Raw genomic sequence first — 17,887 nt, 5'->3', positions numbered from 1 at the left:
GACGTCTGATATCCACGCGCGGCACGGAACAACAGCGTGTGACTGCGGCGTCGTCTGCTCCCGACGCAGTCCCCAAGAAAGGCCCGTCAGATGGCGCACCGGTTGCCGCAAAATGTCCGACTCGGCAAACTTCTGGTGTATAGCCAGGCTTTTCCCTTCAAAGCACGTAAGTCGACTTAAGTGTCCCGAGTGATTGAACTGCGTGGTTGCATATTGGTGTTTTAAAGTCAAAGGCGTTTTTTTATATAGTATATATTAAAGTCTTTCTACTATCGATTTCCTTAATTCATATTTAAGGGCAGAAAAGAGCCACAGGAACTGACGCCTGGAGTCCACCAGGGCTCTCGTTTTATTTGCATTCTATGGACGGCGCACGAAAAGTAGTGCGCAGGAGATCCAAGGCGAAGATTTCGCGGCTCATGGACCTGAGCTGTCCGTCACGAGGTGAACCGAATCTGAAACGAGAGAAGAATTTCATGCTCACACACAAAAGAAAATTCACTGGAAATGCGACTGTTCCGCGTTTGCGGCGCCTCTCAGCTTCTGCCGCAAATAAACGCCAACTTATAAAAGCAAAAACCCGCGCAATTAGGATTCATTTGACGTGCCTGCAAATGGTTTGAAATGCCAATTGCGCCCTGTATTTACGTCCCACGATGGGTCTGTTGCATAGCCCCGCAAATACGACCGCCTGCCTAACCGTCTCCATTTACTAGATCGCTGGACCTCGCCTTTAACACGGCATTCGGTATGACGTCACATCCTGTCAGGACATCACGCGTCTTCAAGCATCATAGCGGACACTTCGACAAAATGACCTTGCAATGAACTTGCAATGGCCACTACCGGTTTTTAATTACCTTGCACGCACACTTAAGAACCGAGGCCATAGGAAACAGCTTGTGGGTTTTTTTTTATAGCGAAGCTTTCAGCCCCTCACTGATGTCTGTAGTCCACACCGAAACGCACTGCAGGAAAGCCAACTTTCTGTGAAGAAAATTGCCTTGGTCCTTCGCGTTATGAAGCTGACATCTATCCGATCGCGCCATCCCTACACGGACGAAGCAGTTTGGATTTTTGCCCAAGGCCCTTTTCTCATTGGGGAATAAACTTTGACAGCGAGGCTGTATTAAGTTAGGGATTTGCTTATTTTTCTGAGTGCGCCCTGCCTTTGTCCGCGTTCCTATCACGCGCATGGCTCGTATCATCCGGCTCCCCAGGGTGGTGGTAGCCCTCCACTCTGGGGCCCACGGTTTCGAGGCTCCGCGTACTTTTGAAGCGCGAGGCGTTCCATAGCACTAGACGTTCGTGTGTGCGCGTTTATTTTATAGGGGACTGCTACCGAAGGAGGCATCCGCCGTGGGGCGAAGCGGAGTCCGCTGAGTCAGCAACATTAACTCTCTCGGCCTCGCACCATTAGTGGTGCGGTTTCACAGCAGTACGGCCTGCGTGCTACAGTAAGGGCCGGGGTCCTTCCTGTAACAGGAAAAAGTGTGTCAACCCGAGTGCGTATACTTTTGTTCAAAATTCTGTCCCCTCAGCTTGGCTGGTCATCCACATAAAAAAAGAGCCATCTCCCCTGACGTGAAACCTGGGGAGGAGCGAACAATGCGGTGTATAAGTATTCTTCGCGCCTTGGCGTTTCTGCCAACGGAGATGACAACGTTGAGGGGCAGAGCTATACAGCTTTGCTGTAAAAGTGTCTGGTCTTTGAAGCACGAAGCGTTCTCGCGCGAAACGTAAACGAGTGTCTCGGTGTTTAGTGCGCGTTACGAAGCGTTCCAGCGCGAGTCGTGAACGAGTGTCCCGGTGTTTTTTTTTAGTACGTGTTAGGAACCGTTCCAGCGCGAGGCGCAAATGGGCGTCCCGGTATTCTTTTTAGTACGCGTTACGTGCTAGCGCGAGACGTAAACGAGTGTCCTGACGCTTTAGAACCGTGGCTACATGACACGACGGTTACGACGACGACATGAGACGCCAACAGCCCCAGCCGCTAAGGGACTTCGCCCCTAAAAGAGAAAAGGCGCAGTAACGGGTGTTTTGTCATGCACTGTAATTCCGCGACGTTTGCTTGGTCGTACCACGAGGAAACTGCCCCCGCCACACTAATTTTGCTCACAAATTACTTGTGTTGCGTAACTAAGGAACCTCCAGCCCCGTAATTTGAGAGTTTTCCGATATTTCCCCTCCACGAATGTTCCAAGCTGGCACGACAGCGGATCTTAACTGATTAGTGAACTGTCGGCAAGTGTACTCACTTCATTGGTCAAGTGGGTGGCAACGGTCGTCGAGAGCCACTGGGGCCCACGGTCGTCGACGTAAAGGTTGCGGCACTAATGCGGATGGACTGACGGATAACTTTCATATCTGTACACGGGACCTCCAGACGACGCCACCTGCGGCCCCTGCGGTGCCTCCTCATCCTCAATCGGTTCCTTCTGAACGCCGTACTTGCAGAGTGTGCCACCGGCTGTTTTGGACTGCGTCGTCCCGATTCCTTTCTCGGCGGACCGGTTCGTGCCCCTGATCGGGCTGGCCGAGCGCACCACAGGCTGGTCGGGCGTGTCACTGAGCGCGATTTTCAGGTAGTGGTGCTGCGTGTTACTGGGCGAGATTTTCTGCAGGTGCTGCTGCTGCGGCGGCGGCATGTCACTCCGTGCCATTCCCTGGCACTGCTGACGCTGGGGAGTCTCGCCGAGCTCCATCTCCGGACCCGTCGATGAAGAGCTCAACCGTTCGGTCACCTTCCTCCCGAACTCAATGGAACGGCCCTTTGGCTTGGACTTGCTCCGTGAGCCAGATGACGACGACGAGGATGACGATGAGCTCTTTCGAGAACGCCTCCGCGTCTTTTTGCCTTTCGAGTCCTTGGAACGCTTCGAGCGCCTGCTGCGCGGCCTGTCTACCGACGAAGACGACGAAGAGGACGACTTCTTGAGACGTCGCGACCTTTGCCGCCGTGGCTTCGAGGGCGTTCGCCTGTCGCTGCGGCCACCGTCGTCGTACGACGCTCTTCGAACATTTCGGCTCGGCGGCCTACTGTCATGCGGCAGGCTGTTTCTTCTGGGATGAATACGCACGTCGCGCTCACCGTCATCAATGCTCCCAGCGCCTGCGTGACCTTTCTCCAGTACGTTTTCTGCGCAGTGCTCGTCGATGTCTCGCCGTATTCTCTCTAAAAGGTCCGATGCCCTGCTCATAGACCTCTTTGCAGGCCTATTCTCCCCGACGTAGACAGTCGTCTCTCTTGAGCACGGTCGCCTCGCGTAATTTGGCCCCTCGTAACTGGGCCGCCCGCCCATCCGCGGTTCTTGCTCCACGTACGAACGAGGGTCTCGCGGACACGCCTCCGCGCTGCACCTGCCCATCGGCACGCCATAGGCGGGAGGCGGCGGCGGTCTACCGTAAGACTGCGCCGTGATCGGCCCAGTAGGCTCTGCGTAGCCGCTAGGACGCCTGCCTGCAGGAGGCATGTTGGTGATGTCCAAAATTTGGTCTATTTGGCTTCCCATGTCCAAGAGCCTGCGGATTTCAGGACCCATTTCGGCCATTTTAGCGAAGTCAACGTTGTGGCCGAGAGCTAATTCTCGGAAATCCTCCCGACTTCGCTGCACGTTCGGCGGGGCCCCCCCGCCCGTCGGATGACCGTGGCCGCTTCCCATGGGCGCGCACATATAGTCCCTACCAGGCCCCATGTACATTTCCGGGGCGTACCCCGTTCCCGGCAGAGGGGAAAGCCTCTGCTCGGCCGCCGTGGCCCCGGGAGCGATGGGCAAGCATTCGACGATCATCTTGCCGCGAATGGTGTTGGGCCCGACCTGCTGCTCGTAGGTTTTGACTGCAGTCAGGTACTCCCTCTTGACTGGGTCAGAGACGGGCACCCTCTGCGCGTTGGCAGAGAATGACTGTACTGGCTGGCCCTCCGAAGGTCGGCGAGATGCGACCACTTTCGGAGGGGGCGCCTGCGAGCCTAGACCTGCGACAACTTTTAAAGGGGCCGGCGGAGGAGGCTCTGCGGGTGCGACGAATGCGACTGCCTGTGTGGGGGTAGCGGGCTCGGGGGGAGGAACGTCGGGTGCTGCTTGAGGCGGCGTAGCAGCCGCCGGCGGGGGAACGTCCGGGGGAGCTTGAGGCGGCGTAGCAGCGGCTGGCGGGGGAACGTCCGGGGGAGCTTGAGGCGGCGTAGCAGCGGCCGGCGGAGGAGCTTCCGGGGCCGCTTGTGGAGGCGTTGGGGTGGTGGGCGCAGGAGGACCGGTGGGGGCGGCAACGCCTTGCGCCGGGTTCATCATCTTGGCTAGAGCCGCGAGTGCGCAAGCTCAGCTCACTTGTGATCTCCGCGAGTGAAGCCCGGGCTCACTTCAAGCCGCTGCCGTTCGGCTCGCACAGCTGCCCGCCGGGTACTCTGCGCGAAGAGGGAGGACTGCTCGGTAGCGAGCAACCTGCGAAAGCAATGGTGGGCGTTAAATTCACAAAGGCCGACGTGCAACGACGAGGCCGGCTTTGTCACGTACCAACGCCGCGTAACCGAAAGAAAGCTGTGCTTAACCGAGCCCCGCCGTTCAGTAGAGCATCAGTATATCAAAGTACGCGCTAAACACGCAGTTTAGACTGAGCTAATATATACACCACCGCACGCTCAAAAAGACTAAAATGCTAGTAGCACTCCTGGACGTTACGGGAATACGACGTGACGGTGCGCGCGACTATTTAGTCGAGGTTGCAGAATACCAATACGGGGGTCTTCATACCACTTTTATTGAGTTATGTGCGCTGCATTTTTTTGTGTATGTTGAGAGTGGTTCTTGGGAGATCACCTTGTGTAAGGATAACCGAGAGCTAGCACCCACCGTTTACCCGACTTGTGGTTTGCCGTATCAAAGAGCAATTGCTCCGTGACATGACGTACTTTGGGTGGGCCATTGGAGGAGATCCCACTGGGGAAACCGCGCCGTTTAGGGCCTCCGAGACATTTGTCCCGCATTGCGCACGCGTTTTTCATCTCTCGCTTTCGACTTCGTATACAGCGAGAAACCTGCATTTTCTTCTCTGTTTTTTTCGTCTACAAATATGCCTCATTTTCGGCGCTCATTTTCATCCTCTCACACGAAGAAATCACGAATGAAGAAATCACGAATGAATGACGGCTTTACATTTGCATGAGAGTTCAAGCACTTTTTGATGCCAGCAAGGGCAGATAGCTCAACCTACATGCGATTGTTCCGATACGCGTGTATGCAATCGGCTTTATTCGTGACTGTAAGTGATATAAGGATGCAGATGTGCAGCTAGAAGCGGCAAATGCAGCGTACGTTTTCCGGCAAGGACAAGCGAAAAATACGAATTAACCGAATTTACGCAATTCAGGAGTTTGAATGAAGCGGCTTTAAAATACATTGATAACATAGCTTTGCGAAAGAAACTTTTAAAATATATTTGTATTAACGTCAAGTTCTAATTATCCGAGTTAGAAATACAAACTCTACTGTAATTACAAAACGATAGGGCAGTGGTTCTCAGATGGGGGTCCGAGAGGGAATTGCAAGGATCCGCCAAAGCCTCCCCGAAACTTTTCACCCCGCTCCCCCATTCATTTTTTAAGTTCGAATGCACTTTATAAGCGACCCTGAATTCCGGTGACCGCCGTCCGTCCACATAGCAACAGCTGCGGGTGCGCGCGCTCCTCGTCTTCCTTGGCAACGGGGGGAGATGGGCGCGCGCTGCCTGGCCGCTGACATGGCACATACCCACGTGGGGGATTGGCCAGGAATATCCTCGTCTTCCTTGGCAACGGGGGGAGATGGGCGCGCGCTGCCTGGCCGCTGACATGGCACATACCCACGTGGGGGATTGGCCAGGAATCGGGCGTGAGAAGGGCTAATGCACCCGCTTAAAGGAGTACTGACACGAAATTTCAAAGCTGAGATCCGCTCTAGCAATCAAGTACAACGACAACACAAATAGGTGACTGTGCATGGCACATACCCACGTGGGGGATTGGCCAGGAATCGGGCGTGAGAAGGGACAACGACAACACAAATAGGTGTCTGTGAATAAATGCATCTTTCTTTCTTTGTAGTTGTGTGTGTGTGTGTGTGATCTCTCTTTCGCGAACATTACCGAACCGCGCAAATTCAACTCATGCATTCGCACTTTCACATTCTTCCCCTCGGGGAAATGCGGGGAAATTTCTTTTTTGCTAAACCTTGCTGGGAGCGCAAAATATTCTTTGGCGTAGCTAGCTTAGCGTAGCCCATGGTTTAATGTTGGCTTTTTGCACAGCAAATCAGCTCTGCGGCAAAGCCAGACACACAAAAGGTAGCTTGTATGCGTTCGGTTGATTGACTATTAGCTGCAAGAGCAAATTGTTTGACAAAAGGACACGCATCAGCATAGAAGTCGGACACAAAAGGCGGCCATTAATAAGTGTTTTGTAGACTTTAGCTGCAAGTGACAATTCTTGGAAATCATGACAAGGATCAACATAGTTCATCGTTGGGTCCCCCATCACTTTTGCAAGCCCGGAAGGGGTCCCCGACACGTTCATGGTTGAGAACCGCTGCGATAGGGGCTCAGGGGGCAGCCCTGCCGTACAGAACAATGCACATCGATGGGTGCTCCCAACTGCTTTTCACGATCAGAGGAGTACTGCAATACGTGTTCGAGTACCGAAAACAGTGTGGTGGGATACCCAGTCAAACCTCTTTCGAGGACAATCTGGATAACCGCGACTCCTGTGTTCACGGCGTCAGCGCAATCCAGCGCACATCTCGCCGTGTGTATGTTTGTCAGTATGCTGCAGCCTCTGATTCCGCATGTTTGATGCGGGCCGGTCATTCGATCAGGAACTGTTTGAAGCCTGCTTGCAAGAACCTTCAAAATGGTGCTTGCAAGCAAGCTTCATTCAGGCTGTAGGCAAGCAGGCAAGGAGGCTGTAGATTTTGCAATCTATTCTGGTTGAGGAAACTGGCCGGTAGGACTTGCATTCCTTAGTTCTTCTATTTCTTCTGCATTGGAGATTAGAACTGCATGCGAAGCAGCGTATGACGGAGGCAGAGATTTGTTATTGGCTTCGTTGTACATTCTGGAAAGAACTAAGGATAGCTCGTATTTAAACATTTTGTAACAGGCTGCGGGAGTCCACGGTGCAGGTAACTTGACAAACGACACCTGCCCACATAGCGCGCTTGGCGTTTATTTGGTCCTATCTGCTGCTCAGAAACCTTTCCATCCAACAGAAAGTGCAACAACAGGTTAACTATGGACAGGACACGGAGGGAGCAGGACAGGACAGGCGCGCAGTTCTCGGGTCGATCCTCCCCATCCAATGGTCGATACTTCTGATATTCTCGACAGCGCTGTGCGTTTCGCGATCATTCCCAAGTGGAGAGTCAATTTTAGGAAGCTATTTGTCCTTCAGGTAGTCAACAGCCGTGTCCAAGATGCTTGGGAATGATCGCGAAACGCGAGGTGCTTTCGAGGATATCAGAAGTAGCGACCATTGGAAGGGGAGGATCAGCCAAGGACTGCGCGCCTGCGCGCCCTCTGTGTCCTGTCCATAGTGAACCTGTGTTGCACTTTCTGTTGAATGGTAAGGTTTCTGAGCAGCAGATGGGACCAAATGAACCTCAAGCCCATGTGGGCAGGTGTCGTTTGTCAAGTCGCCCGAACCAGGTGGACTCCTGCAGCCTGTTGCAAAATGTTTAAATACGAGCTATCCTACCGGCAGCAGCCTAGCGGCAGCACTCTGTGATCGGTTAACGTGAAGCAGTTATGGGAGAAGTATTCCGCAAACACCGCACTTTCGGCTGCTCCCCTGGCGGTTGGGCATCGTACCCGTTTTGAAACCGAAGGTTACGGTTTAATAGGACTTCTATGGTTTGAGCTGGGTTTACGATAGTTTGCGTTCGGTGTAGTTGAGTCAAGGTAGGTTCGGTTTCGTTGGGCTTGGTTTGTTTAGGTCATGATAGGTTACAATAGGCTAGATTAGATGAGGCTGGTTTGGCTACGCTACTTTCAGTTCTACTACCGACAAAATTTTGAAAAGACTGACTTTATACGCATGACGTCGTGTGGTCTGGCGGAAGCCACTATACGCACGACGTGAGTGACGCGCCAACGCGGCAGCCAAAGCAACCGGCGCCGCGCTGTTTCCAAGCGTCTGTATCGCCCTTTTCCGTCGCATCATGGGTCGCGAAGCCGATGGTTCAAATGACAACCGTACAACGCTCCTCGAAATGGGTTTTCGATTAGCTTTTGCGCTCCGTATCGCAATAAAAAAAATCACAGCTGATGTTATGGATACAAAGCACGACATAGAACCGGATAATGCATTTATTTCACCTACGATTGCAGCTATGCGACTTATTTAACATGCTCTGTGTCACATTACGTCCTTGACAGACCGACCGATGGGAAATTTGGGGCTCTTGAATAACGTTCAGCTACCTAAAAATAACCTAGGTTATAATTTTCACGCATTTTTTATCTCGGCTTAAAATCTGCATAGTCAATGCAGTTGAGAAGCGCTCGGGTTGCGATCGCATCGAACCCTAACGGATGGCGGTGCTCTTAACCAGCCTCCGAATTAATACTGCGGGGTGGAAGCACCTGTCCTACATTTAGAATTATCACGTATATGGAGGATTACGTTGACCGATAGCTTAAACAATGCGGCAAATTGTTCTACTCATGCGCATTAAGAAAGTTACAGGTTCAAATTCAGTTGCAACAAATTATTAAAAAACGAAGTCAGATGCACCCCCAATTCATTTTATTCTTAAACGGATTTCAGTGGCCACATGCAAGGCAATTTTCACCATTTCGAAATGAATACCCACGACATTTCATTTCAAGCACATCCACATGTGTGGAGCAATGATAACAGCTTTCATGTTTGCTTTGGGCATTAGCCATTGACGTACACTAAAAGTTAGAAACCAAATGTGCACTGAACGTTCCAAGAACTGCTTGGTTTATGTATACGTCGCGATGGAACTTCATGTGCGAAGGGTTCGCGAGCCTGACCCCCCTCGACGATATGACGCCGACACGCAAGAAACAGAAAGAAGCAGTTTATTCCGGACGCTAAAACAAAACGGCATGCGTAGAAGTATCAGTGTGTAACATGACAGTCACGCGACCAACCGCGACACTCAACAACAAACTGCACCGATCGTTCGGAAAATAATAACTCACGGCGATTTCCTAGTCTATTGTCCGATTCTGTTATCGTGATGTCAGAGTCTGTTGTCGCGTTTGTGTACTTCAGTTTCTTTTGCAGTCGTTCAAGTTGTACACTTAGCCGCGAATGGACGACGTCCACTGTTTTTGTAGCTTTCACTACGAAAAAGGAGTTGTTCCGGAGCTGAAATTCTCAATGGCGGGATCGAAATCGCTAAAGCAACTAAATCGTGCCCCAACTTCGAATGTCATGCCGCTTCCGTCGAAGTCGCCAAGGGGCTTAGGGAACCCGCCAACCCGTTATATGAGGGCGCTTTCAGTTTTCAGCAACTGCCGCGTTGGCGCTATAGTCGCGTCGTGCGTATAATGGCTCCCGCCAGACTACACGACGTCGTGCGTATAAAGTCAGTCTTTTGAAAATTATTCAGCCGGCGCCGGCAGAATAATTTTTCCGAATTTCTGCCGGCGCGTGTCACGTGAATTTGGGCAGCCAATGGGCGGCGATGACCGGTAGAATTTTGGAGAAGGTATTTTGCCAACGCCCGCAGAAGCAGAGTGGGCACTGCGTAAGGGCTGAGCCTCGGCCCAAGCCTGGGCGAGTTGAGGGTTTCGAGAGGACTCACTGTAGCGCGGGTCGGGCAATTTCGAGGGCGCAGTGGTCTCCCAGCGGCGGCTCTTGCGACGGGCCACAGCTGGTCTCCGGGCTCGGCCAGGGCCGGCAGGAACGGAGCTGGCGGCCCACCCAGTAGCGCCGTCGAAGAACCACCACGGAACGAGCCCCGCCGCACGCGCACGCGCCAACCTCTTCTTTCTCTTCCCAAACACTAACGCCCCCCCCCCCCCCTCCTTCCCCGCACTGGCCGACACTACAAACAAGCGAAAGGAATCCGTTGTGTTTAAGTAAGTTAAAGACGGCGCATATATTGCACCTTTTGATTGGTTTTGCAGCGGAGCGATCGCGCTGGCCACTGCCGGCAGGGAATCTTTTGCTACTTCCGTCCCGGCCTCCAAAACACTTGCATACCCACTCGGGGGGCGTGGTCAGCGACGATGGCAATCAGAAGATGAAGACATCGATGATGATGATGGTGCCCTTGGAGTGTTTGGTCCGTACCCACACGGGGGGGGGGGGGGTTGCCAAGGGCAAAAGTGTTCACTTTGCCTCTGTTGGAGCTTATACATTGAATTTATCTTCCACAGGAGAAAATACGCGCGTTGAATGAAATTAAGGAGCCATGAAGACAAAATACAAGTTGGGTTTATTAGAAAGATTGCTTAGTCCCGATAACAATGATACCAATATCATCGCAATCTCCGGACAAATAACGGAGATATTGAAGAAAACGTGTGAAGCAGTCGCGACGACGATGGAAGGTCGCGACCCCCTAGCCAATTTCCCGCAACTTTTCTATGACGTCACGGAACCTTGTTTGTGTTATTGGCGGCCGCCTAACTGTCCTATCGCGACGACACATGACTGGACGTCTGTAATAGGGCCTCTAGTTCCATTTGGCCACATCACTTGAATGCTAACGTGCAATTAACGCACTGAAAATTATGTTTTATTGTTGGCCCGTATGACGTCATTCTTGCTCATACCACGTCACTGTGGCGCAAAATTTGAAAGTTTTTGAATACTTCTTGTTTTTTTTCGTTAAAAAACACCCTTTGGGGCTGTAATGGAGCTGAGTGAGATACTGAATCCTAGTTCTTTCAAATTACACGAAGTTGTATTTTCTCTTCATGGCTCCTTTAAGGAGGCACAATGTGTCTTAAACCAATGAACATTATGATGCTGAAAATTGAGGCAAACGCACATATGTAGTTTTTCATTCTGAGTGTAGATATAAAATTTGTTTTCATGTAAAACGAATGCATCCAAATTTATTCTTATTTTTATATTTGATCTTGTGACAGCTTTCGTAAAAAAAAAATCTGCGGGAGAAATGCCGCTTAACAAGGTACCTGCAAACTGTGCACAAATCAAGGAGTGCAGTAAGGCTGACATCATCATCCTATCCGGTCTGTAGCAGAAGTTACGACCGTTTGAATTTGGGCCAGGAAGGCAAAACCGGTTTTTCTGGTTCCCACCTTCCAGGCCCAAACGTCAGCAAAAATTAGGGCCCTGAACACACATTAAGGATTGGCTCAGCAAAACACATTTTTCTAGCACGGCTCGGCCGGCAGATCATGAATGATGGGAATGAGTATTCGCCCTAATTGGCTGCATCGCAAGGAAATATTAAAACGAGCTTTGTGTGATAGCGGATACAACCCAGCAAGCCAGAAAAGGCAAGCTTTCATATGCGGACCTTATTAGCCCACTTCTTAAACTGCTTCTGTGCAAATGTCACGGAGCCCACCGATTGACCTCTCCCTGTAGTAAACCACGAGTTCACTGGCACCCACAGCCATCTGATTTTTGCTTCCATCGGAAAGACAGAGCTGCAGTGTCAGGTATAACTTGCAGCATTTGAGCTCGGCAGCCCTATCCACCCCAGCAGGTAACACAGGACACATTCCCTGAACTCCTTTAACGACGGAGCCGTTGTTGCTGAGCTTTATGTGTGCGGCGCCATCAAAAATCTCCGAGTCATAGTTACCGTAATTACCCGATTCTAACGCGCACCCGATTGTCCAGGCAAAAAACTGAAAAAACTTGTACCTCTGTTTGTAACGCGCAAGGAACTTTGTGAGCAAGAAAAACGAATGCGAGAGAAACGGGTGATTTATTCCCCGAAGTAATCTCAGTCATCTCACTCCTCGTCGCTCTCCGGTAGCTCCTTGTCGCCTTCCGCTGACCGCAACATCTCGTCATTGGTGCCGTCAAGCGCGTTCGCGATGCCACACTTCTGAACGAACGTTCAACCATGCATGTTCGATGGGATTGTGGCCCACGCCTCGCACGCCCATCCCGCGAGCTTCTCCAGAGGCATACGCTTCAGCCAAGCGCTCGTTGTAAACGCGTGGGAGCCGCTCGTAAGCCACGGAAGCGGTGCACCTTCGTTGCCGCTGCTGCCATTGCAATTATCAAGCACGCAAAGTGGAATAATTTGACGATTTGTGTGAACGCCGAAAGAAAAGCCTATGCGCCTAGATCCGAAAAATTGTTGCTAAAAGCTTTGGCGCTATCTTAAGATGGCGATGGCGATGGGTGGAACAAAATTTCAGCTGTTTCGGCAGTTCCGGTTTCGTATCCGATTCTAACGCGCATGCGATTTTTCGGCCTATTTTTGCGGAAAAAAGGTGCGCGTTAGAATCGGGTAAGTACGGTACTCCTGATGCTTGGCGGGCACGCGAGGACGCGTTTTATGAGGAGTGTTCCGCGTCGTCCAGGCTTGCGCGTGGTGCTCGCAAAAAATACCAAGAAAACAGTTCACGTGCGTCCAGGGATCACAAGACAGCTAAAGGGATGCTTGTCACGCCATTCACTTCTTCATTTCGGTGACAGCTTGCCTGCCATGCTAAAACTACTCCGATCACGCTGTCTTTTATCTCGTTTCTCGTTCCTTTTTCTTTCTTTTCCCCCCATCTCTCTTGAATCTGACTACTAAATTCTTTCTTCTGCTCTCTGATTCATTTTCTTGGTCAGTCCCCCTAAGTAGGTATGCTAAACAAAGCAATCCCCCAGCTTGTTTTGTTTCTCTCTCTTTTTTTTGTTCTGGGACATTTCAATTTGTTTGATGGTTGTGGTGAGAGCAGATGCTGGAGCCGCTAAGGAGCTAGCAAGAGAAAAAAAATGTCTGTATTCGCTAGTTGTTGGCGTGGGATAAGGCCCGTCGTCGCATGGCGTTTCGGCATTGGGCGTTTGGAAATATTCCAATCCGTAACAGGGGAACATCTTTCAGAGGCTGGTTTGACAAATAAGAAAAAAAAAAAAACAAAAACAAAAAAACATCGACGCTTTTTTTTTATCCGCATGCGGGCCCAGGGAAACATCTGGGAAAAGAGGCAACGAAGAAACTGCACCCCCCTCCCCCCCTTCATTGATGAGGACGGCTTCTGCGATCTTCAGCCCCACCAGTATGTATTGTAAATACCCCTATGTATTGTAAATACATAGGGAGCAGTTCTGGGGGAGAGCCCAATTGTCAATAGAAAGTTACCGTGTAGCCCAGTCATAAGTTATCAAATGGTAACAAAAGTAATAAAAAAAATTACCCCACCTTCCCGCAAGGGGAGCCCTGTGGAGATGCGACGCATCTTGGGGGTTCACTTGGTGTTTCCGTTGGGTTGATTCTCTAATTGCGTGAAACATGTGAGGAACGCGTATGATGTATTCTTCGTCAATCCGCGTACGGCAGCGGCTTCACGTTGACGAAGTTCAGCATCGGCTGCTCGCTTCAACCGTTTGCGTTCGGTATCGCGTTTACGAAGTTCGGAATCGGCTGCTCACTTCAATCGTTTGCGTTCAGCATCACGTTCACGCCGCTTCGCAGCCTTGTCTTATCACAGTGATCGGTGCTTGTTACGGGTGCGCGAGAGATAGCAGAATTGTTAGGCTCCATTCAACGCATCGATGGAAATCGGAACGCCGGTGCTGGAACGACCGCGGCTATGACGCAACGTGGCGCGGCTATGACGCAACACAATCCACTTTAATCCAATCCAATCCAAAACCAATCCAAGCCAAGCCAACCCAATCGAATCCAATCCAATGCCCCTCGCGAGAGAGTGTTCGCTATCGGAGAGGAGAGGGGGTGCAGCGGCGGATAGCGCAGCTCGCGTGGCGAGGAGAATGGGGGAGGGGTGTGGACGGACAACAACGCCGCATGGAGGGACAAGGCGAGTGAATGAGATGTCCACCTTCCACCTTCGGCCACCTCATGGCAGTATGTATACATGTGGAAGTCGCGGTGGCACAGGGCGGTGTGTCGAAAGGTGTTCAATTGCAGCCTCTGCCATGCGACAGAATGCCTTCTGTAATGTATGCGTCTGTAGTGACAAAACGACAGATGTCATATTCCTTTGTTGGCAGAGAGTTTTGTGCGTAGTGCAGTCTGGTACACTTGATTTCGCTCAATTAAGTTAGGACGGTAGTGTCAACGCAATGAAAGCAATTCATAAAATGAGCCTATTTGTGCATTTATTTCGTAAATTGGAAACATGTTTTGGAATTGCACGAAATGAGGCATCGCTATTAAAAAAAGTCCAAAAAAGATGGGGCGTCATTCAAATCTTTACATTTAAACACACGTTACGGCTTTCGCACGGCACCCATGAGCATAATCACGCCTGGCTTCTGCCTCTTGATGAACCACATGAACGGATGGTCGACAATGAACTCTGTGGACTTTTCCCCGGACTGCGACGCTGATTTGTTCACCGCTTCGGCTGGACTTGACGCAGGCTCCGTGCCCTCCTCGTCGATGTTAAGCAATGACTTGTGAACGATGTCTGAAACAACGGGCTTGCCATTCATAAACGCGGCGGACAGGTCGCAGCTGTTCGAGAACAGCGCGACGACTCCCATCGCCACCAGAGCATTTTTGAGGCTCAGGCCCTGTTCGAGGTGGACCTTAGGCAAACTGAGCATTACGTCGGGCGTGTCCTTGAGGTCGTCCACGATCGCCTTGAGTCTGGCGATGGATAGATTACGTTCCAGGTGCGACAGTCCCTCTATCTCGTCTGGGAGGAGTATAACCATTGAGGCATTTCCGCCGTCGTACAGCAACTCAATAGCCCTGGCCTTGAGATGGCTGCAGCTAGACGTGGCGAAGGTCTGCTGCTGGTTCATCATCTCCACTTGAACCTTGGCATTGCAGCTGACGTGGAAGTCCCGCCGGGACGTTGAGCCAGCCTTAAACGGCGACTTCCAGGCACCCTTGAAGTACGTGGCGTTGACCAGCATCACGCTGGTCGAAGGGCCCACGGTGCCTCGTTTAAGCAAGTCGGCGATCTTGGACGCGGTCGCAGTCTTAGCCCACACGTTGATACCGACGCGGATGGCCTCGCTGCTGTTCTCGAAGTCGACCGGAACGATCGCTGAGCCGTAGGACTCTTTCAGGAAGTTGGCGTAGCTGTCCAGTACGGGGAACTTTTGGTCGCTGTAGATGCGGTTCGCGACATAGAAGTGCACCTTTTGGGAGTGGCTCGACATCTTCGGCAAGAATTCGGCGAACTTCTCGTGTATCTTGTCACCCTTGGCGTGGAGAACGGAGAAAAGCTCGTCGGCGGTCTTGGAACCGGCTCCGCCAAGGGCCATGGCGAGGACGGCTGCAACACTGAGCGGCGAATATATTACGTTGTCTTGGTGGTCTACCCTGGAGTGCGCAATCTGGTTGTAGAGGTCGACCGCAATGTGGGCTATCGGGTGACTCAGGCACTTTGGCATGGCTAATCGTCAGTACCCGTAAAAAGCCGAGATGGATGTAATTTTTAAGGGAAATGCTTACAGCGTTACCTTTAGATAATTGAATGCAGTTTGCTTAACATCCTAGCTCAAGACTATTCGCAGGTATGCGACTGGCGCTGTGTGATCCGTACTGGACACCGCGTGGTTTAAAAGCCCCTTCTCACACCTTTCAGGCGCCGAGCAAGGAATAGAAGAGGTTGAGTAGGCGTGCATACGTACTTGATTAAACAGTTGTCTGTCGACTTAGCCTCCAACGTAGCACCACTTGACGCTTGACTTCACCTCGTCTTCCCATTCGTACGTGCACGTGCCCTCGCCCTGGGAAGATGGTAACGGTAATGATGATCATTGTCGCAGTAGAGACGATAATGGTGTTAATGTTTCATGGACAAACCTAGCGGCAACACAAAGTTTACGAGGATACCTAAGCATTGATGTAGTGATTGCGAAAGCGTTAGTGTATGATCGCCGAAAGTGCCCTCTCATTATTATCATCATCTTTTTTTCTCTTTCCGTGCCATGGAAGCCTACCACCGGTTTCGTGCTTTTTAAAAAAAGTAGGTTCTGTTATTTAAGGTTCAGTTTTATTCCACAGAAAATCTCTGACCCATCCGTTTTTTATCGCCCTCTTGAGTGCGACAAGAAGATACCATCTCACCAAAATTGTTCACAGCATGTCTGGAGAATGTATTCAGGAGGCTTGACTTGGAAAACGTAGGCTTACGGATAAATGGCAAATACTTGAGCCATTTAAGGTATGAACATAGCCTTGCTCAGTGAATCTGAGAGAAACTCTAAAATATGATTGAGGAACTAAAATCACAGAGCTTCGCTGTCGAGCTAAAGATAAACATGAATAAAACTAAAGTGGTGATAAATAAACATGCTGAACGCGCCTTTTTTGGACTAGGAGACGAAACACTGGAACAAGTACAAGAATATAACTACCTTTGCCAGATGGACAGTGCGGACCCAAACCACGGGAAAGAAATCAGGCACAGAATAGGACTGGGATGGGGTGCATTCGGCAAGCACTCGCAAATAATGAAAAGTAACATGCCTCTATCCCTAAAAAGAAAAAAATTACACCCTCTTCCCGTAGGGGAACCCTGAGTAGTATGCGAAGCAGGCATGGGGTCGATTCAAGTGCCCATTAGTTTTCAATTTCGTCGTTTCCGTGAGATTGAGGTACGAAGCTACCGTTATATTTCCGTTTGGTTCCCATGGTAACTACCACACTTTTCACTTACCGGAACTACGAAATGGGAAATTGCGTTGACCCCATGGCTGTTTCGCATACTACTCAGGGTTCCCCTGCGGGAAGATTGTGTAATTTTATTGGAGGAGGTGGGGGTGTTAGAGGGGAGAGGCATTAGAGAGAGAGAGAGAGAGAGAGAGACGTTGTACGTGGTATGAGTGTCTTTATTTAGGCATCATCATCAACATGTTCAACGTAGGTGACGTCGAGCTGTGGTTGGCGTTCTCTGTGAAATGTAAAGTCAAGGGCTGTTTTGTGGATGAACCCTAAAGTTGCTGAAGATGAGGTCGAAGCACGTTCCCCGAATGGTTGTGGGCTGCTTGTAATCACGGCCCGCCGAGACTCGCCGACGCACGCCGCTGCCGACGACGATGAAACGTCGAAGGCGCGTGAAGCGTGCTCGTCTCGTGCCGGCCCAGGAAGACACAGGCAACACTGTCGCTCCAGGAGCCCTTAAAGTGGAAGCGTGCTCGTCTCGTGCCGGTCCAGGAAGACACCGGCAACACTGTCGCTCAAGGAGCCATAGAAGGTACCGGGCGTTCAGCAAGCCGAGCATGCGCAGTGGGGGTGTGGACGGCGCAACAACAACGACAACGACAAGGGAGGGACATAGCCCCGACCTTGAGATGCTTCGCATCTAAAATATTCAACCAATGCGTCCTGTCGGTGATGAGTCTGATGACATACGGAGCGGAAACTTGGCGACTTACAAAATAATTAGAAAGCAAGCTTAGGTCCGCTCAACGTGCCATAGAGAGAATTATGTTAGGAGTAACGCTTAGGGGCAGAAAATGAGCTACCTGGATAGGGAACAAACTCGGATAGATGATATTGTTACGTGTGTAACCAGCAACAGAGCGCAGACGCCAATCGTCCAGAGCCGGTGTGCGGCGTTCTGGCGTGTCTCCATCATCCTCATCCTCATCATGGAAATGACACGCATGATCATCACCGCCTAAGCCGCGAGGAAGACGAGAACGTGCCCCCTTCGTGAGCGCGTGTTCTTGGTGCGACTGCTACCAGGCATCAGGCACAAGTTTTCCAATATAAACCCTCTTTTCTCTCTCCTGCTGGCCCTCATCAATTGTTGCACC

At 51.1% G+C, this 17,887-nt stretch overlaps 1 protein-coding gene and 1 pseudogene across 1 annotated transcript; both read right to left on the bottom strand.

The window, feature by feature from the left end:
* Positions 1-337: 337 nt before the first annotated feature.
* On the bottom strand, positions 338-9,992 carry LOC144161979 (uncharacterized). Its single transcript, XM_077692519.1, has 3 exons — positions 9,804-9,992; positions 2,259-4,439; positions 338-455 (listed from the first exon to the last, which is right to left on the bottom strand). Exon 2 carries the CDS (start codon positions 4,287-4,289, stop codon positions 2,334-2,336), a length of 1,956 nt encoding a protein of 651 aa, XP_077548645.1. The 5' UTR covers positions 4,290-4,439; positions 9,804-9,992; the 3' UTR covers positions 338-455; positions 2,259-2,333.
* Positions 9,993-14,377: 4,385 nt separating this feature from the next.
* LOC144161620 (iris pseudogene) lies at positions 14,378-15,514 on the bottom strand (annotated as a pseudogene).
* Between the last annotated feature and the right edge of the window lie 2,373 nt (positions 15,515-17,887).

Source organism: Haemaphysalis longicornis, unplaced genomic scaffold (assembly GCF_048455015.1).
Source record: "Haemaphysalis longicornis isolate Haplotype H1 unplaced genomic scaffold, Haemaphysalis longicornis Haplotype H1 scaffold_12, whole genome shotgun sequence".
NCBI classification, from domain to species: Eukaryota; Metazoa; Arthropoda; class Arachnida; order Ixodida; family Ixodidae; genus Haemaphysalis; species Haemaphysalis longicornis.
Note: the sequence above shows the minus strand (reverse complement) of the source record. Positions and strands in the feature narration are given on the sequence as shown.